General features: G+C 35.9%; 2 protein-coding genes and 1 long non-coding RNA gene across 5 annotated transcripts in view; 1 reads left to right on the top strand and 2 right to left on the bottom strand.

The window, feature by feature from the left end:
- LOC102162952 overlaps nt 1-8,725 on the bottom strand; it is a 22,222-nt gene extending 13,497 nt beyond the window's left edge. The window contains exons 1-2 of the long non-coding RNA XR_002345018.1: nt 8,520-8,725; nt 2,376-2,629 (exon numbers count right to left, since the gene is read on the bottom strand). This is a non-coding gene — a long non-coding RNA (uncharacterized LOC102162952). The remainder of the gene's footprint in view (nt 1-2,375; nt 2,630-8,519) is intronic.
- Nucleotides 1,678-23,806, top strand: SLC24A5 (solute carrier family 24 member 5). Its single transcript, XM_003121523.4, has 9 exons — nt 1,678-2,289; nt 3,015-3,194; nt 15,651-15,734; nt 15,814-15,917; nt 16,271-16,371; nt 18,048-18,331; nt 20,763-20,969; nt 22,843-22,944; nt 23,427-23,806. The coding sequence occupies exons 1-9, from the start codon at nt 2,169-2,171 to the stop codon at nt 23,747-23,749; spliced, it is 1,506 nt and encodes a 501-aa protein (XP_003121571.1). The 5' UTR covers nt 1,678-2,168; the 3' UTR covers nt 23,750-23,806.
- MYEF2 (myelin expression factor 2) overlaps nt 16,004-24,482 on the bottom strand; it is a 60,044-nt gene continuing 51,565 nt past the window's right edge. For 2 of the 3 annotated variants that reach the window (XM_013985472.2, XM_005654450.3), the window contains one exon: nt 17,264-24,482. In XM_013985472.2, coding sequence (XP_013840926.1) covers nt 24,319-24,482 — 164 coding nt within the window. In that variant the 3' untranslated portion in view covers nt 17,264-24,318. The other variant, XM_005654449.3, reaches the window with a different exon arrangement.

The following is a 24,482-nucleotide window of genomic DNA, read 5'->3' as shown; positions in this document are numbered from 1 at the left end:
CTTTTTAAGACCCATTTGCAAAATGAAGAATAAATGTATAAAGCTAATCTAATTAGCCTCCTAAATTCCCTCTTCTTGGTACATCCTTGTTTTACTGGATAATTTGTCCAAAACAAGTACATGTGTGTTCTGGGAATGTGTTTTCAAGAATCACTACAATGTCATCAGTCAACAAATGTTCATTAAGTACTTAACTATGTGCAAAGTTCCTTTGTAACTGTTCCCTTGTAACTGACTTGTAGCTTCAGATATTTGCTCTATTTCCTGTATTAGCAACATACATTGTAAATATTCACTGAGGATTTGAGTTTTTCAGTTATTTTGTTTGTTTATAATGTTTAGTTTTGTTAATTGGTTGAACTATTGCATTTTGGAGAAGAAAGGCTCATGAGACACTTCCATTCACACAAAGCTAAGTAGTCTCTTCTCCTGAGCTTAGCCACTACTAGCAATGAGACAGTCCAGGGCGCCATCTCCTGCAGGTGTTGGCAGCCAGCACTCTGCCTGCTAAGAATCTGCTCTGTTACTGGGCGACACTTCAGTGACTCATCATTCCAGCGTCACAACCACATACACATCTAGACAGTCAGTTCCTAGAAATGATGGTTTCAGAGAGGTTTTATAATGGGTAACAATTCCCAGCAAAACAAAAGGATGTTTGAGAATTTTTACCAGTTCAAGTTCACAAACATGCGGAAGCAACTTACTCCTTTCCACCAGAAAAACCCAGTTTCTAAATTTAAAACTTAGCAAGCACATCAATTTTCATGCTTTTTCTACAAAAGCAAAGGAGCCATGAGAGTTGCAAAACTAAACGCAAAAAAAAAAAAAAATCCTTTATGGCCAAGAAGCTTCTATATTAATCAAAAGCATTATATTAATGATAATAATAATAATAAAGATGACAGGTATTGGATAGATAGATAACATTGACCATGCTGCAGAGGCTGTCCTAAGCAGATTATATGCATTGATGTATGTAATCCTCATACAACCTAAATAAAGGGTACTAAAAGATACCCATTTTACAGAAAGTAGAACAGAGGAGCAGAGAGGTTAAATAACACGGCCAAGGTCACATAGCTAGTAGGTAGCAATGTTTTGACTCAACCAGTGGTATGGCTCCAGAACCTGTGCTATTAGCCACATGTTACTCCACTGGCTGAATTCTTAACATCTTGGCAAGCCCAGTAAATGCTAGGGTACAGAAGATAGTAATTTATATTTGAGCACCCCCTGGCTTGTCAGATTTGTATGTTAGAACTTCTGGCAGAGGGCACAGCTAATCAGTAATCAAATAGCCTCCCCTCCACTATGTCTCTTACTAGTTCTTGCAGCTGTCCACTTCTCTCCATCCCTATTGCCATTGTTCTGGCTAAGCCATCATCATTTATCCACCAGACTATTGCAGGAGCCTCCTAAGTGACCTTCCCGCCTCTAGCTCTAACTGAAGAGAAGATGAAAGGCCAAAACAGAAATATAAAAGGGTACCAGGAGTTCCCGTCGTGGCACAGTGGTTAACGAATCTGACTAGGAACCATGAGGGTTGCTCAGTGGGTTGATGATCAGGCGTTGCCGTGAGCTGTGGTGTAGGTTGCAGACGCAGCTTGGATCTCGCGTTGCTGTGGCTCTGGCGTAGGCTGGCAGCTACAGCTCCGATTCGATCCCTAGCCTGGGAACCTCCATATGCCGTGGAAGCAGCTCAAGAAATGGCAAAAAGACAAAAAAAAGGGGGGGGGGAGGTACCAACCCAGCCAAAGAATGCATATACACCAGTTCCAACAACTTCTAGAAACAAAGGCTGGAGATAGAGAAATGAAAGTAGATGCAAACTCAGGTCCTTACAAATCTAGAGAAAGTCAAAAGCAGAGCCAGTATGAAGACATGAAATAAAACCACTGGCAAAGGGCAAGTTGCCTGGATCTGTCATCAGGGACTATAGGCCTCGGGACTGTTTGCTCTCGTCCTTACCTCCTCCAGCCTATCTGGGCCTTCAGGCTCCTGCTCAGAGAGGCTTGGCTTCCAATCACCCTCCCCCCTACGCAGGCCTTGCTGAGACGTGCCCTGGGCAGGGCACTGGGCAGGAAGCAGACCCCTCACATGATCCAGCTTAATCCTCCCTTTTTTCCCTTCCCAAGGCTGCATGCAGCAGCAAAAGCGCTGCAGAAATGCAGACCAAAGGGGGTCTGTGGTGGGCAAGAAGGGCCCTGCTCCTCGCCATCCTCTGGGCTACTGCACACCTGCCTCCCCCAGGGGTCTCTCTGCCCCAGCGTCACCCAAGGGCTACAGGTAGGTGGACACCAGAGTCAGCTACCCCTCCTGCTTCAGACACATTTGGATGAACCAACAAAGAGGGAAATTTTCATTGGACTCACTTTTGCTTACGCTTCCTGCAGTATTTGCTCTGATTTTCGGCACCTGATAAGATATCAAACACTTTTGATCCTTTGAATGAGTTCTCCAAGATAGCTCCAAAATAATTCATGGACATCATGAAGCAGGAGAAGCCCCAGTTTTAACTGTTGGAGACTTCATCATGAAAAAAAGAAATCTTCTTTCATCTTAGAAATTCTCTCTGCAACAGTGGATGATTCTCTGTGGGGTTTGGGCTCTGCAGACAACTTGGGCTCTGAAATGGGAAAATGAAATTGTGCCGATGTTAGAAATACTTATCTTTAGAGATGTGATTTCTCATTGAGGATGAAAAGGGGTTCAGAATTCCTTTCTAGAAATGAATTAGATAAGGAAGACTGATTTCATGATTTCCTCTTTTTAATTCTCCTGATATCATTATTTTATTTCACTAAAGCACCTCTTTCGGGTCCCCAAAACTAATTTTTTTAAGGATCCACAATTATAACAGCATGTTCAAAAATGCTTTACACATTTTCACCAGAGTTCTTAAAATTCCACCCAGAAACCCCGCAATTAGTTTTCTTAAGGAATTTCTGTTTGCGGGCTTGGAATGTGCGATTCTAACATCCTTCCAATTTTCACCTCCTTTTCCTTACCAGGAAATAGCACCCAATGTGTTATCTCTCCATCATCGGAGTTTCCTGAAGGGTTTTTCACAAAACAGGAGAGTGCAGATGGAGGCATCGTAATCTACCTCCTCATTATCCTCTACATGCTCATGGCCTTGTCTATTGTCTGTGATGAGTACTTCCTACCCTCCTTGGAAATCATCAGTGAATGTAAGTACCTGGAAATCCCCACATATATATATATAGTTGTAAGTAGTTGGAAACCCCCACATATATATATATAGATGTAAGTAGTTGGAAACCCCCACATATATATATAGTTGTAACTAGCTGGAAACCCCCATATATATATATATATATATATATATATATATATGCCACACACATATATAGTTGTCTTTGAAGTGGCTGAGTAACAATCCTGTCTATCCTAACCAGATGTGGAACACGGACCTCGGTGTTGCGGGGTCCTGTATCTTAAGGACTGGCCTGAGTGTGGTTTTTCTTGGTACCTAATGTGCAGCAGAGCATCTTTAAAAATGAGTTCAAAGCAACTATCATTTTACTGCCTGCCTATCTCCAGAAGCTTTCAGTTTGTCTACCGAACTGCTTAGCTGTTTGTTAGTAAACTGCTCCAAGTTTCACATATATACACTTGTCATATCCTTCTAATACTCTGGACTCCTAATACCTGCCATCAAATACTTCAAAAAACTTTTTTCGCTTCTACTCTAAAACCTCTGTAATTTTTTTCAAAAAGGTAGGCGATAAATAACTTTAAGGACTACTCTCTTCGCCCTTCCTCTCCCAGCCTCTGACCAGTAAAGAAATTAATTCATGTTTGTGAACCAATAAGTAAATAAGTCCTGCATCACAGGGAAAGTGATCTCAGACAGGAATCAGGTAATTAAAAATTAAGCTCAGGTACTGGTTTCAGAAAATAAAATCTACCAAGCTCATCACTGTCCCTTTAGTCACGTATATCACCCAGAATTCTGAGAATAGACCTTACATTGGTGCACTGGTCCCCGAAATCAGGACATCAGTGATGTTTCATGCCAAATAAGCTCAAGTATCGGCATGTCCAGTCTTGCTTGTTTAGTTTAACTCATTGAACATGCTCACTTCAGAGAAGGTCAAATTTAAGGGTTAGATTTCCTACTCTATACTCCCAGGATTGCAGAAATAGCATCCTCCTCTACACCCCCAAACCGCTGCCCGCCCCCCGCCACATACCCACTGCTAGCATTTCTTCACAGAGGAAAAGAGCATGAATGTAAACTTTCATCCCCCACCCCTGCTGAAACATAAGGAACATAAGGAAGGCACTTTTGTTCAACACAGTGTAGCCATTCCCTAGGCCTTAAAACAGGATCTGGCAATAGCAGAGGCACTTAACATAATTCTTGAACCAAAAAAAAATTACAGAAAACAGGTCAGTGTGAGTGTATTATTATTATTTAACTTGTATTTTAACATTGATACTGCATTTGACACAGACATTGGTATTTTTAATAGAAACTAAATTACTTTAACATAATATTTTTACCTAGATTGATAAAATGCAAGAAAAATAGAAGAAAAAAAAAAAACCTCTATAAGTTCCCCCACATTTCTATCACCCAGAGATCCCCACAGTATCATTTGGTGTATTTCCTTTTGGTCTTTTGGATCTTGCTATATTACACTCAGTTTGAGGCCTTTTCCTTTTCCTAATATAATGTTTCATTGTGCACATTTCCTCATAAGTATTGAATACTCTTCAAAAATATGATGTTTCATTTATAACATATGATAGATGTATGTATCTTATGTGTTTTAAGATATATTTTCAGCTGAAAAATTTGCTGAATATTAAATGTTATGATGCCTTTCACATTCATTCATTCATACATAACATTCATTTATAAATGAACATACATTTTGGGTATTCTGTTTAAGGACATTCCTGGCTCAAGGTATTTTGTCTTGCTTTGTCATGCTAATAGGTTAAAACTGATAGGTTTTGAAATATAAATTAAAATACAATTTGCCTGAACAACAAAAAAAAAAGTGATGTTGAAGAGTAGCACAATAGTTCCTGATTCTGTAAGTGATTTGAGCACCTAACATTGATCTTTATACATAATAAGCACCCAGTAGAAATTTATCACTATTTTGAAAATTATTAATCTCATTAGACATTTGATATATTAATTTTTTATTCTAAATAATGTTATGCTCATGCTCGTATCAAATCTCTGCAAACTTCTCTGATCATTTCCTGATAAAAATGCACAGCTATGTGTATTTCTAAGCTTTATCTTATACATTGCCAAAAGCATTTCACAAAGGGTATATACCAAAGTAAATCTGCACAGTGTGTGGTAGCTTCCACTCCAGAAAACCACAGGAGTTCGCATCATGCCTCAGTGGTTAACGAATCTGACTAGAAACCACAAGGTTGCAGGTTCAATATCTTGCCTCACTCAGTGGGTAAAGGATCCGGCATTGCTGTGGCTGTGGTGTAGGCCGGTGGCTATAGCTCCGACTGGACCCCTATCCTGGGAACTTCCGTATGCTGTGAGTGAGGTCCTAGAAAAGACAAAAAAAAAAAACAAAAACAAAAAAAAAAACCAGAAAACCACGAATAATTATCATTTAAATGTCTTCGTTAAATGCTTTAAAATGGAAGATTATTTTATAAAATTTGTATTTATCTTATTATTTGAGAAGTTGAACATTTTACATGTGAATTGAAATTTGTGGTTTTGCTTGTGTGTTTTTTGGTCCATGTTCTAATGGGGGAGTATTTGTCCTTTAAATATTGATTTCTAAGATTTTAAATATAGTGATATTAACTCTTTCTAATACAATTTTACATCATATGCTTTGTTTTTATGGTTTGTTGGTTTTATACTTTATATGTTTATCATGTTCGAATGCACATATTTTTAGGTAAATTTGTAAATATTTTCCTTTAGGATTTTCCTTTTGGTTTTATACCTAGAAATATTTTTTTATCTCTAGGTCATGAAAATTGTTATCTTTTATTCCACTTAAAGTTTTTTTTCTTACATTTTAAATTTTATGTTTAATATTTTTATTTTTTCCACTAAGAATTTGTTTTGTTATAGGATAAAATGCTATTTTTTCTAAAAATTGATCCATTTTCTATTTTCAAATCTTTTATAATGATCTATTTGTTCATGTTTGTGCCAGTACCATATTTTCATCAGAAAAACTAATCATTTCATTTATATAAAACTAAAAAAATTTAAATTCACAGTACTATATCCCCACCTAGAATCTTTCTCTTTTTGGAAAATTTTTTTAAAAAATCCCTTTTTTTTTTCTTTTACACTTCTAACAAGGACTTGACTGAAAGAATAAATCCATGAAGAAATTTTAAAAAATAAAAACCTGTCTTGGAAGTGGTGAATAAATAAATAAATAAATAACTTTCCTAGCTCTATAGTAGAAACTACTGCATTAAAATTTAGATTGCTACTTCAAAATAATATTCATTAAGTGACTTCATAGAATATCTGTAATAATGACTTCCACCATGCCACTTGTGGAATTACTTTGGAACTTCAGGAGCAAACATGCATTTCTCAAATGAATTGCTCTTTGGTCTGAATATAACACGTAGCTATAATGGATGTATGACTGATGGATGCCTGTGCCACTGCCAAATCTTCAGTAGATAAGAACTGACCCTGGTCTTAAACACTGAAAATACCAGCAACAAAAAGATTGAAATAGTGCTAGCTCGATTCATTTTTAAATGCCTATAAATTAATTCTGTCATTTCTCTTCTCAAGGTCTTAGCATGGTCTTGTACAAATTAGGACATAAGCAATTTAAAAAAAAATTTCCCTGGAATTTGTTTATATCCACAGAAACTAGCTTCAGAAAGTCTGCAAATGCTTTACATTTCCCCCTAGTTCTTTCTTGTGTATTGAGTTATAATAGCCCCACCCAACTGATAAGTATTAATATAAGCCTCAAAACAATTTACTGAGCATTCTACAATGTACTGGAATGTTGTTGTATACTAATTTTAGTTATTTATCATAAAACAATTATAGAAGACCAAGCATGGTTCTAAATTAAATACATATATAATTCTATTTAGTCATAAAAATTCTACAAAGTAGGGACTATCAGATTGGTTTTACCGATGAAAAACCTGAGGCTGAAAGAGTATATAATTTCTCAAGACTACACAGCAGTGCTCTGGTCTCTCATATGCCGAAACCCAAGAATGTTTTCAATTGCTATATGATGTAATTTTACATATCCTTGTTTTGAGATTAGCCACCATACTATGGTTGTTTCAGTAGACTTGTTCTTAAAAGGTGTTTCCCTACCAAGGGCACTGAAAATTTTGACCAAAAAAACACATCAAATACTTATTGTAAGTACAGAGGAAATATACTACAAAAGAATGAGAATCCACCGAGTCACTTAAAAAATCAGTTAAGAATTTTAGCAACGTATTGGGGTTGGAAATTAATGTTATAAACAGTTACCTGCAATAATTAGACTCTGAGAGCTAAACATTTTATCTGTGATGTACATGAAATCATAGTATAGTACTATTGGGCCATCTATCATGTATGCACTTGGAGCATGACATAAGGACTTTCTGTGGAGTACATGTTCTATGTCCCCACCTAGGATACCTGTGGTTGAATTGGCAGGCCCCTGGCCCACCCCAGCCCCATCACCCCATGACCCTCTCCTCAAATCACTAGCACTGGCTCATTTGGTTAGCACAAGGCTCTTCAGCAAGATGAAGACTCGAAGAGGCTCAGAACTGGAGTCTCCGTGTAGGGGGGTAAGTTGGAGGTGGTGGAGGGCAGAGCCTCTCGCTGATACCCTGGCCAGGCCCAGCTCAAGCAAGCAAGTGCTCTTTCTCTGTCTATAGCTATATATGTTGGCCTAGCAATTTCCTCTAGAACTACCACCACTTGAGGCTTCCAGCAAGGATTTTTCATAAAAGCTGCACAACGTAATAGGACAAGGTGCTGTTGCTACACCTCCTTGATCTAATCCTATCTTCTCTTTTATCCATTTAGGTTCTAAAGGAAAAGAGGTTGGTGATGATTCTTTGAACACGGAGGGCTGATGTGAAATTAATCCACATTATAGAGGAAATAAAAATCACACTCTAGTTGCCCAGGTCATTTCACCTTCAGAAATAAGATCTGGTTTCTGTGGTGGGAAACAGGACAGGGCTTTAGAGGGAAAGGTTAAAAGATGTCCTAAGAGGGCGAATAGTATCGGAAACCAAGTTAGAGCCAAAGGAACTACAGGTAATGGGGCAAAGAATAATCCTAAGGGGAGCTCCCTCAATCCCACCAATTGTGCTACTCTAGATCTGTATTTGGTGGATACTCTGAGGGGTGTGTGTGAGAGAGACAAACAGACAGAGGATTCCAAATACTGACAATGAAGAAAAGGGAACCTCTGCAGTCTCTGGCCAGTCATATAAGTCTGACTTAGGAAACTGTCTAATACTCTCAGGCCTGGTTTGTGACTCATTACCTTGCAGTCATATCTGGTACTGTTTGCTTGGGGCTTTTTCCACTTCCTTCTTCTCTATGATATGCATGCTGAATGGTCTATGACAATGTTGAGAATCCCTGGAGGTGCTGAAGGGCAAGAATGCTGTTATATGCTTTGTGTCATACTACTATAGTAAGATGTTTGAAAGTGTCCACTCTGGAGCCAGGTACAGTCTAGGTTCAAATTACTCACCATTTACCAGCTCTGATCTCACACAAAGTGCTGAACTCTCTGCTCCAGCCAGCTCCACTGTGCAACGAGGGTAATCAGAGTTCTCAGTTTGTAAAGCTGTGTGCCAAGTACAAGAGGAAATACAAGTGAACTGCTTACACAAGGACGGAGTACACAGTAAACATTACTACATGTTTGCTATTATATAGAAACAGATTGCAAAGATTAGAATCCCTTATTTAGGGAAGATGAAAGTAGAGAAGGTGAATGATCAAAATCAGTATGGATATATTTGGGGCAAATGCTAGATCTAGTGTGCATCTGCTAGAACTTGAAAATCAAGTTTAAAGCAAATAAAAGAAGTACTACCTCACAAGGCAGGAACCAAATTTATGAAACCCATTCTTTTATTTGATCTAATAATCCATGCAGTAACAACTTTAAATTATACCTTAAATATCTCTGTAATATTCTGTTTAGAGTTCCTTTCATTTTTTTTACATTAAAATCCATACCATTTTATTTCATCTTTAGCAATCCTTCATTGTTTAAAAAGTGATATATTTAGAGAACACTTAATTTAAATATAAATTAATATGCAAATTTTAAATATAAACCATATTAACTTACAGCCCAAAGTGTAGGACTACTACCTCTCATCTTTATAAGCAGGTTCATTTTTAGAAACACAAAAGCTCAGTGAGAAGCCAAAACAAATCCTTTTTATATATCATTTTGATATGTAATGGGGATCTCCTAGAGTTTAAACTACTGTCTAAGGCAGCCTTCTTTAACTTTTTCCAAGCTAACTACACAGAAAACTGAGAGCCCCTAGTGAATGGTCACTTGATATAACCCAAAGGCCATAATGAACCAGTTATGAAACTTTTCTTTTTAAATGTTACACTAATAGGCTCTTCAGTCCAAAAGTCTAATCCCTCCATCATGCTGATCCTTTGAGGTATATAACATGTCTTAAGTGAAAATGATCTTAATAAGGTTTGGGGAAACATACTTAAAATATTTACTTTTTAATTTAAAAAGTATTATTATTCACTCTGCACTGAACTAATATTGGCCCATGTTCTACTTTCTATTTCAGAAATAGACAATAAGAAGAAATGCAAGTTTTAATTCCAGGTAGAATTGCTTCTAAATTGATAACATTGGAAGGGAGTTGGATAATTCTGTAGGTCTGGCATTTGGATAGCCAACAGTTTCAGGGGATTGTTCCATTCTTAATCCTTATGAAATTTACAGAGGCAAAGCCTTCCCAAAGATCAAAGAGTCTAAGAATAGTGCTTCCTCCCTGCCGCAGAGGCACTCATCCTCCCCTTAAGAGCATTTTCATCTTCTCTGTTTTCCTTTTCTTTCTATGTAAACTAAGTTGAAGAAATAAACATATAAATATATTGTGGTCCCTTCGGATTGCATCTAAATCTAACTCAGGTGTATGGAGCTACGTAAGAGCCAAGTGGTCTGAATATTACCCCAACGCTAATGCAGGAACAGGCAATGAAGTTAATCATAATAAAGCTATGTATTAATCTCTTCACTTTACTTACGTGAATAACTAAAAGAGCAGATTTTTAAACACGAATAGATCTAGGTGCCCATCTCATCTCTGCAACTACTACTATGTGATCTTAGGGAAGTTATGGAGACCAAATCTCAAGAAACAGGAGGTTTGGAGATAAAATTCCTTGAGTATGCTTTATATGATAGGCTTAAGGCAGGTGGAAATTAATATTATAGCTGTTAGATTAGGACATGGGGGAGTCCTCCTTTTTCAGTGGAATCAGGCCTTTCAACTCTTTATACAGGGTTTCCAAATTTATTCCATTATATCTCAGACAAAATATGAGATGATAACTATAAAGCATTCAAAATGTTTTTATTTACTGTAAAAAGCATCACAGAGCACATACATGCAATAGTGCACTGAGAGGCTAACCATTTATTCCAATGATGCTGACTTTACCTAAAATATTTCCAGAAATATATTTGAAATTAATGTCAGAATCAATTTTGCAAATCATAAAAGACATTGTTTGCTGTCACCCTTCACTTTGGATACTAAATAGAATTACTGAGCATGACTCCCCATCCTGGTTACTAGAGTTGGGTCTGAAAGACTTTTAATTGCTTTCAAAACTCAAATCCATTCACATGCATGAAAATTTGCTATCACTGAGGACTTTATAAAATTATGCCAGAAGACACAAAATTGCATATAGCCTATTGTTGTTAACTCTATTAAATGTGTACTGTGAAAGGAACTAGAGATACATAAGAACAGTAGCAGTGGTAAAAATATAATGGTAAAAGTATAAATGATCCTCACCCTCTATTTTCTCCTCCATCTTCTAAATTCTCAACAATATAGGCTTTTTTTTTAATTATAAAAGGAAGTTACTTAACACTAAGAAGTAGTAGAGTCCTAAGGCACAGAATTCATATTTTACATTTTGAGTAAGAATTGATAGAAGATACCTTAAAGATTGTATAGTCCAACCCTCCATTTTATAGATGGCAGAATAAAAGGTTTGTCTGAATGACTTATCTTAAGTCTCACATTGGGGTACCAGCCAGGCCAGAATTCAGGTCTCCATTTTAGTTTAATACCTTTTTTTACTATATTATATTTCTGAAAGAGGATTCTCAAAAATTGTTGTAAACTTTCCAACATAGTATCATGGAAGAGAACATGCCTAAGAAAGAGTCTGATGAGTTTTAGTAATCAGTTCATTAATACAAAGTTGCATTTATATAAACAATAATATCTAAACCTATAAAGAAAACTCACCTTAAACATTTTGATGATATCCTGAAGGAAATGAGATTATTCCTTTAGAATAGTAGAGAGGAAGAAAAGTAATATCTCGGGGGGGGGGGAACCAGAACAATTTATCTTTAATAATAAACTATATCACAGAAAAATGCTACCTACCCAAAGGTCAGCAAAGACAAAGCCAGTCAACTCTAAAGTTCAAAGGCATAAACCATTTTATAAAATATGCTTAGGACCTTAAGATATAATTTGTTAAAACAGCTTTGAAGTTTTACACATCCATCTATACAGAACCTTTCTTTTCATAACTCAAATAGAACTCAGTGAATACCAACAAGCTTTGTTGTTACTGCCTTTTGAGAATGAACATATTCAAAAAGGGCCACCTATTTTCCTACCTTTCAAAAGCTGGATAGGCCACCTTTTTTCGCTTGACACTGAATTTTTCTAATGAAGCATTCTTTAGCCAGCATTAAACAAAGATTGGCAACTCACTCTTTGGCCGTTCCAAGTTTAGACAGTTTTTTCAAGATAAAGCATTTTGTTCTTTTTTCAATTTCCTCCACATATTATCTAGCCCTGATTTGATCTGAGGATTCAGAGTAATATACAATATCACTAAATTTAGACATTCTCTGGAATATGCTGAAAAACTTCCAAAGTATTCCTCATTCCTATTAGCTATCTTCCCACTAGGAAATAATGGAACAGGGGTAATTATGTACCCAGTGCCACAAGGCAGGGAAGAAAATGACTGTCACCTCCCATATTATAATTGGGCTGCCTAAGTGCCATTCGTTTTGTATGTTTGTTTTGTTTTTTTTTTTAATTGTCGTCGTTTCTTTTTCAGGCTGCACTCATAGCATGTAGACGTTCCTGGGCCAAGGATAGAACCTGAGCCTTGGCAGTGACAAGGCTGAATCCTTAACTGCTAGGCTGCCAGGCAACTCCCTAAGTATCACTCTTATATTGAGCTTCTCTGTTAAAATAGAAGTATCCTGGACTTTGAACCAGCAGACTTGGGGTTTATGACCTAAGTCCTCACATTTAAGATGCTAACTCTCCATGTAACTTTGAGGTACTTAACCTTCTAGACCTGTTCCTTCATCTGTAGAATGGAAGTATCACCACTCATATTTGAAGAGAGTTGAGATTATTAAATTATGTATATAAAAGTGAATTGTATTCCATGAATATAAGATATTATTTACTTCATACATAAAATGAAAAAAGTTAGAGAACAATATGCTTTATCTTGTTAAATGTTAAGTTTTATGGCCAATTGGTCCTACTACATATCAGATTTGTAGTAAGAATATAAACATTAAATGTATATGTATGTGTGTGTGTATGTGTGTGTGTGTGTAAAATCACTCTTACCAGTAAAAGAAATGCTATGCTATGCATGGTAAGTTATATATATTATTACTTCTCCCCTTCAATAGTCACCTCAGGTAGATGTTCATTAAGCAACAAGACCAAAGGCAAATAGTAAGGAATAGGATAGAGGGTCTGGATTAAACAATTCTGATGATCCTGAGGGGACTTTTCATTGGAGGCTTACCAGGGAGAAAAACAGCTCAAACTAGAGCTGGTTGGGCTGCTGAGACCAGACAACCCCATGGGGATTAAAAGAAGATGACTGGAGCTGATATCATCAGCAGGCAATATTGCGAATGGCTTTCTAAGCACGTCTCATATTTTTCACAATAAAAGCCAAAGTCCTTACTAGGAGCTACAAGTCCTTACTAGGTCTTACATGATCTGGCCACCTACTACCTTGACCTCATCACCTACAGTTCTCCTTCACACGCTTTATTCCAGACACTGGCTTTTTCTATTTCTTGAACATACAGGCTAGCTTTGACCTCAAAACCTTTGCGCCCACTCCATCTGCCCAGAATACTCCCAGGCCTATGTGCGGCTAGCTCCCTCACTTCAAAGTCTTTGTTAAGTTACAAGCTCAGTGAGATTCTTTCTGGTTACCCAATCTAAAATCAGTCTTTCCTCCACGGCATTTTATATCCCCCTACCCCACTTTTTCTCCTTTCTCTTACAGAATACATATTTTCTTGTCTGTTCTCACTAAAATTAAACTCTTCTGGAGTAGAAACATTTGTCTGTTTTGTTACTGCAACATTCCTGGCACAGAAAAAAAGCATCTGGTATAGTAGGTAGACAACAAATATAATAGATGAACAACAGTCAGGTGTTGCAATTGTCTATGGCTGCTTAACAAATCACTCCCTAACTAGTGGCTTAAAAGAACAATCATTTCATACCTCTCACAGCTTTGGGGGTTTATCGGCCCCAGCTAGGTGGTTCTCGCTCAAGGTCTTTTATGCTGACATAGTCTGAAGAGAGGGCTGGAATTATCTGGAAGCTTATTCCTTCATGCTTCCAGTGCCAGGGATGGAAAGACTCAAAACTGTGGGAACATCAGGGGTTCCTCAGGCATCTCTATTTCTATATGGGCTCTTCATGAGGCCTTTCCAGTATGGGGATTTCAAGTATCCAGAGTTTTTACGTGGTCGTTGAGGGCTCCTGAAGCAAATGTCCCTAGAGAGAGAACCATGAAGAAATTCTGTCAGTCTCAGAAATATTATGGCTCTGCTCATCTAGGCTTAAAGGATGTAAACTCCATGTTATTTTTATTTGTTTTTAGTTTTTTGACAAGGAATGGGAACGTTCTGGAAAACCGTGTGGGTAGAAATATCGTATTTCTATAAAATACAATCTGCCATACTAACAACCAAAAAGAAATCAGTAATGTTGAAGGCAGATGTCTCAGCAGAGTAGTAGAGCCTGAGCTGGACTAAAGGGTGAGCAACAGGTAACGGTTCCCAGTCAAGAAGTAATCAGAAAATTCTGAGCACAGGTGACAGGGACTAAATCAAGCACATCTGACTTTGAGGGTCTGAGAAAACTGAATACCAAAAATCAATAGTTATAGTAAACAATAAACTAGAGATTGCTATCCAAGTTTTGGAAAACTGCATGTTAGTTCTAACTTTGACACTTTGAGACTTAGGCTAAGTAATGCCTGGCATGCTACTTTTATGGGCTATTTTTTTGTCTGCCAGGAAAGACTGGTTGGGGATCTGATGCAACCTGCTCTCAGCCTTCCTAAAGCAAAGTAGTTTCTTCAACAGCTTTCTCTTTCTTTCCCATAGTGTGCCTTAGCTCTAAAGCTGAAAGGGCCACAAATTTGACTCTCATCAACCACTGGATAATGGATTTGCATGCTTTTAAGTCTATGGGAAATTCACAAACTCTTTGAATAGGAGTATTTTTCTCTTATTTCCTACTCTGGAGCAGTTTTGGTAACTCTGTATTTCAAATCAATAGACTCTTATTATAAATTGTAAGTCTTACTTGGTTTCTAGGTAGTTTTCTCTTATTTGTATTTAGCCAAGGTTGAAATTGCCAAATTGTTAACAAACTCTATAATTCAACATCATTTATAGATTTTAAAATCTACCTACATTCACTTTTTCTCCTCTTTCAAGTAGGATTAGGACTCCTGAATTACCTTATTTTCTCAGCTCCTACTGCAGCATTGTTGACAGTGCATTTTTTTTTTGTTTGTTTTTTGTTTCGTCTTTTCTGGGGCCGTACCCACGGCATATGGAGGTTCCCAGGCTAGGGATCTAATCTGAGTGCAGGCCTACGCCAGAGCCACAGCAACACAGACTCTGAGCCGCATCTGCAACCTACACCACAGCTCATGGCAACACCGGATCCTCAACCCACTGAGCAAGGCCAGGGACCAAACCCGCAACCTCATAGCTCCTAGCCAGATTCGTTAACCACTGAGCCATGACAGTTTTAAAGAAATCATGCTGTTGCTATCCACCTACAAGCCCTACAGCTAGAAAGCAAGCTTTTCTGGATCTGGAAGGATCCCATTTCATGGCAGTTCCAATAGTCTCCTAGCCTTCTGTTTCTACCGAAGCATTAAATAATGAATGTATAAAGCAAAAAAACAAAACAAATCTGAATTCCTTGTTTTTTAACCTGTATGTTATTTTTCCAGTTGAAGTTAGTATTAGTGATTTTTCTGTGAAGATGTAGCTTGATATCTATTTAGTTATGAAGACATACTCTTTCGTCAGTTTAACAAGCATAACAATTTCATTTGTCTTCAGCCTTTGGATTGTCTCAGGATGTTGCAGGTGCAACTTTTATGGCAGCCGGTAGTTCAGCTCCTGAATTAGTTACTGCTTTCCTCGGTAAGTATTGCTCCTTCTATTTTTTACTTACTCTGTGTGATTTTATCTAAGTCAACACTAACTTACATCCTGCTCACAGGTGTATTTATCACAAAGGGCGATATTGGCATTAGCACCATTCTTGGGTCTGCAATTTATAATATCCTTGGCATCTGTGCAGCCTGTGGATTACTATCTAATGTGGTACGTAAGAAAACTTTATTCAACAAAATTTATTGTCTTGACAAATTATAGTAACAGTTTACAGTCTAGAACAAACAAGGCACTAGTAATGTGTTCAACTGAATTTATTAATCAGTAGAAAAAACAACATGGACTCCATTTTAGGTTAACCCACAAATAGCTCTTGGTCAAATTTATGAAAATCAGAATAGGCTTAGAAACAGTTTTTCTTAAAATTCCCTTTTCTCTAAGCAATATGCAAAAGATAACAATATTTCAGCTACAAATATACAAACAATTTTAGTATTACATTAATCAAATACTTGAAGAAGTTACAGCATAATGGAAAGAGTAAATTAATGATCGTTTTACAGGTTTCAACACTATCATGTTGGCCCCTGTTCAGAGACTGTGCTGCATATGCGATTAGTGTAGCAGCAGTTCTTGCCATAATATTTGACAACCAAGTTTACTGGTAAGCATGAAATAATCATTACTCTTTTGTGAAACAATTACAAGACGATTTTTATAAAATTCTCTGTTGGCATTTCCTTTTTTTCAGAAATGTTATTTGTCACTTCTCAAGTTATCTGCCACTTCCGCAGCACTTTCCAGTAGGTTTCTGAGCTAACCTCCTCATCACAATTGCTGGTTGGATTCTTCTCCCTTCTTTATGATTTCTTTTCAGTCAAGTCAGTTTCCTTTTTTGTCTAAACACTAGATGTTATCACTTTTTTCTCCCCACTGATTGTTCAGAAAGTCTCCCAACTTTTGTCCATTAAAGGCCCACCAGGTGGCTTTTTCATTTATTGGGTTGTTTACCTTGCATTGGTTAGAAGTGGTCATGGTCCCAAGACTGAAAGGTAACAAAGGAAGCAAAAGAAGTCCCTTTAAGTTCCTCCCTCTCCCTGACAATCACTCTGTAAAAGGAACTACATAGTTATATTCTTCCTCTAAAAATAGAAAATGTTTAGTTTCAATACTAAAAACTGTTCCTTTCTTTATAATATCCCCCACATCTTGCTGTTTCAAGAAAAACAAAAAAGGAGTGACTTGGTGGACAGGTATTTTTTCAGCTAATAAGTACTAGGTATTTATTAGGTGTTTATCACTATGCTAAGAATCTATGGGATAAAGAAATGTAAAACATAGCCACATGGGTTGTACACTGTCCAGTGCCAGAGGACACCAGAAAAAGAGAACAATGTAAACAGTATCCCTCTGGAATACTACAGCTGGGCAATGCTGCATTAAAACTTGCTATCAAGAAACTTTAATAGGGAGCAAAATTTCTAAAGGAATCACCCTGAAATCTAGTCTGTCTCCCAAGGAAAGTCTGGTGGTTATGACTGGGATGTTTCTGGGACTTGGTGGTCGTCTGTAAGGGGACAAGGACTGTTAGAGTAACCAAGCTAATGCTCCCTCCATTAGGAAAATCAAGAACTCTGTGCTTTCAAGCGCTAGCAGAGGTTCACTGGCTTAAGGTAACAGGTAAATTCAAGGTTCAAATGTGATGGTATCAGCTAATCACAGCTCTTTAAACAGCAAACTAAAGTATAGGAAGACAGTTCTCAGTGCCTTAGGTACCATTTTATTTTTGAGAATATCTTGCTTTCTTGTGAATTTAAGCCAAATTCATTTACGTTATAATCATCAAAATACCTCTGCATAGCAACTGAAAATCTCCAGCCAAAGCCTAATATATTCTGAATATTTTATGCAAAATTTCTATATTAGAATAACTGAAATGAATAGTTACCATATTCTTATAATTATTATATTCTTCCAGTGAAATCAGGTGAATGCCTATGACTATTCATTAGTTTCACTTTTATTTTGAAAACCTATAATTATTATTATTTTCAAAGAACTTATTATGTCCAACATTTGGAAGGAAACTACAAATGAAGATGATGATTTTATAATTCTTGTTTCTGAAATATAGATAGGATAGTGTCAATCTTTCATCAGTAAGTTTTTAATAATGCTATAACCAAGTCTGGACACACCTATAAAACTAAAATATATTTGGACTATTTCTGATCTGTTGCTGCATTAGAAAATTATTAAGCAGATACTGCTCCAAAGCTATTAACTCTAAAGTAACTTTCACTTTTAATTTAAAAACACACAAATTTCTCTAATTTATAGGTATGAAGGAACTTTACTGATTTTGATATACGGATTATATGTTTTGGTGCTGTGTTTTGACATTAAAATTAACCAATATATTATAAAGAAATGCAGTCCTTGCTGTACCTGTCTTGGCAAAGCTATGGAAGAGAGAAGTGAACAACAGCCACTGATGGGATGGGAAGATGAGGATCAACCATTCATCCGAAGACAATCAAGAACTGACAGTGGAATATTTCATGAAGATTCTGGCTACTCCCAGCTTTCTTTAAGTTTACATGGTCTTAGTCAGGTTTCCGAAGGTAATAATCACACTCTGCCCACTATTAAGTTTATTCACTGGAAAAACATAATTTCAGTTCAATTCAGAAAGTACTATATACTTATATAAAAAAGCACTATGGGGATTCAGGGATGATGAAGAGGCAGACCTATCCTTAAAGAAGCTTCTAATAATATAGGAAAAAAAAATAGTTAAAATATGAAAGCTTAAGAGGAAAAAAAAAGCATAACTGTGGTTCTTGAATGGAATATATGGTATAAAAATGATGAGGATAGTTAGCTAGGAAAGGTTATCACAGAGAAGGGAGCAGTAAAACTAAGCCTTGTAGAATAGTAGGATTTTAACTAACAACCTGATTTATGACTAATAGGTAACAGCTTTTGAAGTCTTATTAGCTGTTATTTATTAGTCATAAATAAATGACACGGAGATATGAGTAAACAGTATTCCATGGATTGACAAAAGAAATACAATCAAAAGGCCTGCTCAAGTAGTAAGGGTAAGTAGAGCACAGAATGTGCATAGTGTGGAAGCAGAGAAAAAGTAGATAGAAAGGAGTAGGACAGAAAAGGTCTTAAATGTGACATAAGAGTATTTGCAGGTTTGTGAACAAGAAATTATGAGAAGTGAAATAAAGGACATGGAGGTCTGTAAGACGTTACTAAAACGATCGATATGTTTAGCTGACATCGAGACAGAGTGAAGACAGTAGGAATGAAAGAGAACAGAAGTGAGACAATACAGAGGAAGCATCACCAAGACTAGGCAACTGAAGGGTTACACTAAAGCTTTGGTCATGACTGAGAAAATAAGAACACCACTCACAAAAACTAGGAATTTGGGAAGAAGGGCTGGTGTGAGGAAAAAGAAACAAAGGAATGATACAAGTTTTAAATATGTCATTTGAAGCAGGAGCAAAAACATTTACTGTTTAGTAGGAAGTCAGATTCAGCGAGGGCCAGAAATATAAATTTATGGGTTATTTTTTATAAAGTGGTTTTAAGAAACAGATTCTAAACTTTCTTTAGAACATTAGAAAACTTATTCTAATTTATTACCTTAAAAAAGTAAAGCATGACTTTTCCTCTTCTTATAAAAATTACAGTTTCTAGTCTTTCAGGTGCAAGAGGTACACATCTCTTAAGTTAAATTTTGTAATGAGAAACTAAAAAAAAAGTCCCAAAATTTTTTATTATATGAAAATTATATCTAATGTTACTTGCTGGCCCACTGGCTGAAGCTTGGCAAAAAAATTTTTATGAGTTCTTGTACCAGCATTAGTTGTAAAGTGGTTTGACCTAATATGTAAGTATATAGTATGTTGTAAATGCCACACAAATTTTAAACAATTTTAAAGTGAATTCCTGGAATTCTCTTGTGGCACAGCAGGTTAAGGATCTGGCATTGTCACTGCAGCAGCTCAAGCTGCTGCACTTGGTATGGGTTTGATCCCTGGCCCGGGAACGTCCACGGGTCATAGGCACGGCCAAAAAAAAAGTGATTTTCCATTTTTATCCAATATATTATCTTCCATTATTTTAATAAAACAAATTGAATAAAAAGACATACTCAAGTTTTATAAGTTAACATTGTGGCTTCTATACTAGTTCCTATTTTCTTAAGGTTTTTTTTCCTAAGAATTGTGGTGAATTCTGTTTAGTAAATTAATGAAAGAAAATAATGGAACAAGCCCCCAGTCACTTACAATGAGAATTAAAATATCCAATTTAGGGAGTTGAATACGAAATGAATCTGACTACTACGCATGAGGACACAGTTTCAATCCCTGGCTTCCCTCAGTGGGTTAAGGATATGGTGTTGCCATGAGCTGCAGTGCTGGTCCCAGAAGCGGCTCGGATCTGGCGTTGCTGTGGCTATGGTATAGGCCAGCAGCTATTAGCTCCTATTTGACCCCTAGCCTGGGAACCTCCATATGCCACAGGTGAGGCCGTAAAAAATTTACAACTTAATAAAAAGATTATGCCATAATTACCATTTACTCCTTAAGTATACATTATCTGATACTCAGGGCAGGCCAGAGGTATCATCAATTTTAGAAAATGGAGATATCTGGAGTAGCTAAGGTAAGATGCCAGGTAATCTCATAAGCAAAAGTTACTAAAGACCACCCACACTAGAAAACCAGGAGATGCTGAACTGACATTTTATGAACATTACGTCTCTAGCATATTTAATACATGACCCAGGACATTTTGATGGATTTAAGTCCCCAAATCAAGAAATGCTGAGTATCTCACTTTACACTGTCTGCCCTAAAGTCTCAATTAGTTTCGTTTTGCCAGCAATATCAGTAATGAGGTATTCGAATGTTTCAAATAGCCCCTTAAAAAAGGATACAGCTAATTTATTTCAATATAGCTTTCTAAATGGACACTTCTGACTTAATTGGCCATTTGAGAACTCAAAATCATTTAATTTTTTCTTAACAGATCCACCAAGTGTTTTCAACATGCCTGAAGCAGACTTAAAAAGAATTTTTTGGGTACTATCCTTTCCCATTATTATACTACTTTTTCTAACCATACCAGATTGTAGAAGAAGGTTTTGGAAAAATTATTTTGTCATAACTTTTTTCATGTCAGCACTGTGGATATCTGCATTTACATATATCCTGGTTTGGATGGTCACAATAACTGGTATGTACCTTAAGTACAAGAGCATAAGTTAAAATTAAACAGTTTTACATAAGCACAAACAGCATATATTCACTTAATGTAGTCTAGTTAAAGAGCAAATACCTTTTTGACCAAAGACTAAAGATTACTGCTATTTACAAAAAGATTAAATATTAATATACCAACAAGATCATTCAGGTTTTGTGAGTTCCATATCAAATATCAACTATATTCTCATGATTACACAGCTCAGGGGTACAAATCAAAGGATCATGTTATAAATGAAATCGAATTCACAGCATGTGCATGGGTCCATAATATAGTCTTTATATTGAATTTCACTCCATGATAAAAATATACCAAGGTGCCAGTGTTTTGAGAAAACAATGGGTGCTCACCATTTAACTGGATTACATTTTATTTTGCTTTCTAATATAGCAATATAAATGTACTATGAAATAAGTAAAAAGGTTATAAAATAAAGTTTTAGTTTAGGTTTCTACTACCTTCATGATTAAGATTTAACTACTAGTGCTTGGGCATTAGCAGTTCTAGTCCCAGAGAACTCCTAGTCCAGAAGGAAACAGTGAATATAAACACAGAACAACAACAACAAAAAAAAAAAATGCTAATTTCTCCCCAAAAGCTTAACCTAAATGGACTCATATCAGAGGTGAGCAAACTACCACCTATGTGCCACAATAGATGTTTTTGCAAGTAAAATTTTACCGAAGTCACACTTATCCCTCTATATGTTGTCTATGGATGCTTTCACACTACCTGGCAGAGCTGATAAATGTGATGGAGATCATATTTAAGCTTGCAAAGCCAATAATAATTACTATCTTGCCCTTTCAAAAAGTTTGCTGACCTCTGACTTTTCCCAAATTAATGTGATTCTGAAGAGTACACTATCTAAGAATATTTCTTTTTTAATGAGTAAGATGAAAAAGTCCAATAGCTTGCTTTCTAAACTATATCACAACTGATATCAGGAAAGCAAGAAAAGAGCAAAAATCAAGTATTAGATTATAGAACAATCCCCAAGATGATAAATATTAGTGTTATTTATGTACATATAAACTTCGGCAAACCAGTAAACAAAAATTAACAAACAATTACAATTCCAACATCAATATATAAGCATGCAATAAATATGTTACTTGAAGATTTTAATTGAAATTTTAAGAAAAAAAAAAGATTCTAAAGCAAGTTTTCAATTACAGTATGAAGAGCAGTTATATGTACTTCAAAAAAAAAAAAAAAAACTTCCCTCTAGTTCTGTTTTCCAAAATGAACACATTTCTGAAAAACACTGAACTAACATCAGATTTAACAAAAGTACTAAAAACTGGGACCATAAAGTTAGAAAGACTCAAGCAGAATACTATTTTTTTTTCCTAATATTTGTGGTACTTTTCCAAAGAAAACACTAAATTAAGATATGTAACTAAAGCAGAACTTAAAAATGCACACCATGTTAACACATTAATAGTTTAAAAACAGCTATAAGTAATTTGCTTAAATCTGACCTCTTTAGAAAAATGTTTTTAAAAACAAAGAGAAAATGACCAATCTCATTAGCACATATTAAATAATAGCCTTGATGAGGTTATCAGTGGACACCCAAAACTTCTGCAAGCATACCAGGTACTTCTCGGTAGAATTTTGTCTTTTAAATATTTTTGAATACCTATCATTAAAAATCTGTGCTATCTGGGTTACCCAATTTACTAATATTATTTAAATATTTTGCTAACTAAAACTGAAGTACATATTGGTTCTGAAATATAAATGTGCCTATTTACTTTTTGTTCAGGAAAGAAATATATGCAAAGAAGAGTTAGTGAATCTATTTAAGACTTGTAATCTGCAATATCTATGTTTATTACAGGGGAAACATTAGACATTCCAGATACTGTAATGGGCCTTACATTATTAGCAGCAGGAACAAGCATACCAGACACGATCGCAAGTGTCTTGGTTGCAAAAAAAGGTAAGAACCAAACCCCTCAAGCTGCAATGCCCATTCTTAAAGCCTAGCTGAAATACACTGAGCAAAGGTACCTTTAAAATATTTATTTTCTCAGTAACATACTTTGAAGAAAAAAAAAAAAGAGTAACTCAAGAGGAAGGCTTTATTATTTAATAGCAGATTAATTTCACTAAATCTAATATTTTAAATAATATTCATTTGAAATGTGCATTAAATCATAATTAACCATGTTAGAATGAAAAGCCACAAATAATCTACATACCTTATTGAAAAATGGTTTAATAAATAATTATTATTAGATAAATAAATGTTAAGACTTTAAATACTAATCCCCCAAATTAAAAATACAAACTCAGTTAAGACTTTTGCTCTAATACAATTTTCCAAAACAAACAAAATAGGTATCCAGTGTTTTTCTTATGAAGCTTATTAATAAAAGACAGTATTGGTATGCACATTTTAACAGCATGCTTTTTTTGCAGGCAAAGGAGATATGGCTATGTCTAACATTGTGGGATCCAACGTGTTTGATATGCTGTGCCTAGGTGTTCCGTGGTTTATTAAAACTGCATTTATAAACACATCTGCTCCTGTAGAAGTGAACAGTAGAGGACTAACTTACATAACCATCTTTCTCAACATTTCGATTATTTTTCTTCTCTTAGCAGTTCACCTCAATGGCTGGAAACTAGACAGAAAGTTGGGAATAGTCTGCCTGTTATTATACTTGGGGCTTGCTACATTATCAGTTTTATATGAACTTGGAATTCTTGGAAATAATAAAATAAGGGGCTGTGGAGATTAACGTTAATAATGTTATGTGGAAAATGTGAATGATGGGGAGTGGCAGAGAAGGAAAATTCCATTTCTTCATTTAAGTCAAATAAAAAATATTCTGAACTAAAACTTACAGTAATTCTTTATCATCAACAAAACGTATTTTTAAAACTAACCAAAATCATATCCTAATTTGTCTGAGCCCTTCCTTTTCAAGGACAATTACATATATAAAACAAGTTTTTTTTAAAAAAAGAACCACCTACGTTTTACCTTACAGTAAGTTGATAAAAGCTGGGAACACTTGAACAAACAAATCCCGCTATGTAGAACTGAAAATAACAAGAAAATGGCTTATTTCATTAAAAATAGTATAACCATTCATTTAAACTGAATGACCAGACTTGCTGTCTTTAAAACCCAAACTTGAGATTAACAAAAATCACAGTATATTTAACACTATACTGTTAAAAGCTGGTGGGAGTTTTAAAAGTTCATCTTTACAACTTCTATAAGCATACAGTATTACTTTAAAAATGACTTTTACTAGGAGATTCAGCAAAACAGATGTAAGAATGTTCCAACCGTGGTTTCAAATTATGCATTACGATCCAAGCGAACATCAATTTCTCTGCCACTGATTTTTATGCCATTCATTATTCTGCAGGCTTTTTCAGCTGATTCTGGGGAGTCAAATCGGACTGTTCCACAGCCTTTTGACTTTCCATTCTCCATTTTTATTTCTGCAAACATTACATGAC

Source organism: Sus scrofa, chromosome 1 (genome assembly GCF_000003025.6).
Source record: "Sus scrofa isolate TJ Tabasco breed Duroc chromosome 1, Sscrofa11.1, whole genome shotgun sequence".
In the NCBI taxonomy this organism is placed as follows: domain Eukaryota; kingdom Metazoa; phylum Chordata; class Mammalia; order Artiodactyla; family Suidae; genus Sus; species Sus scrofa.
Note: the sequence above shows the minus strand (reverse complement) of the source record. Positions and strands in the feature narration are given on the sequence as shown.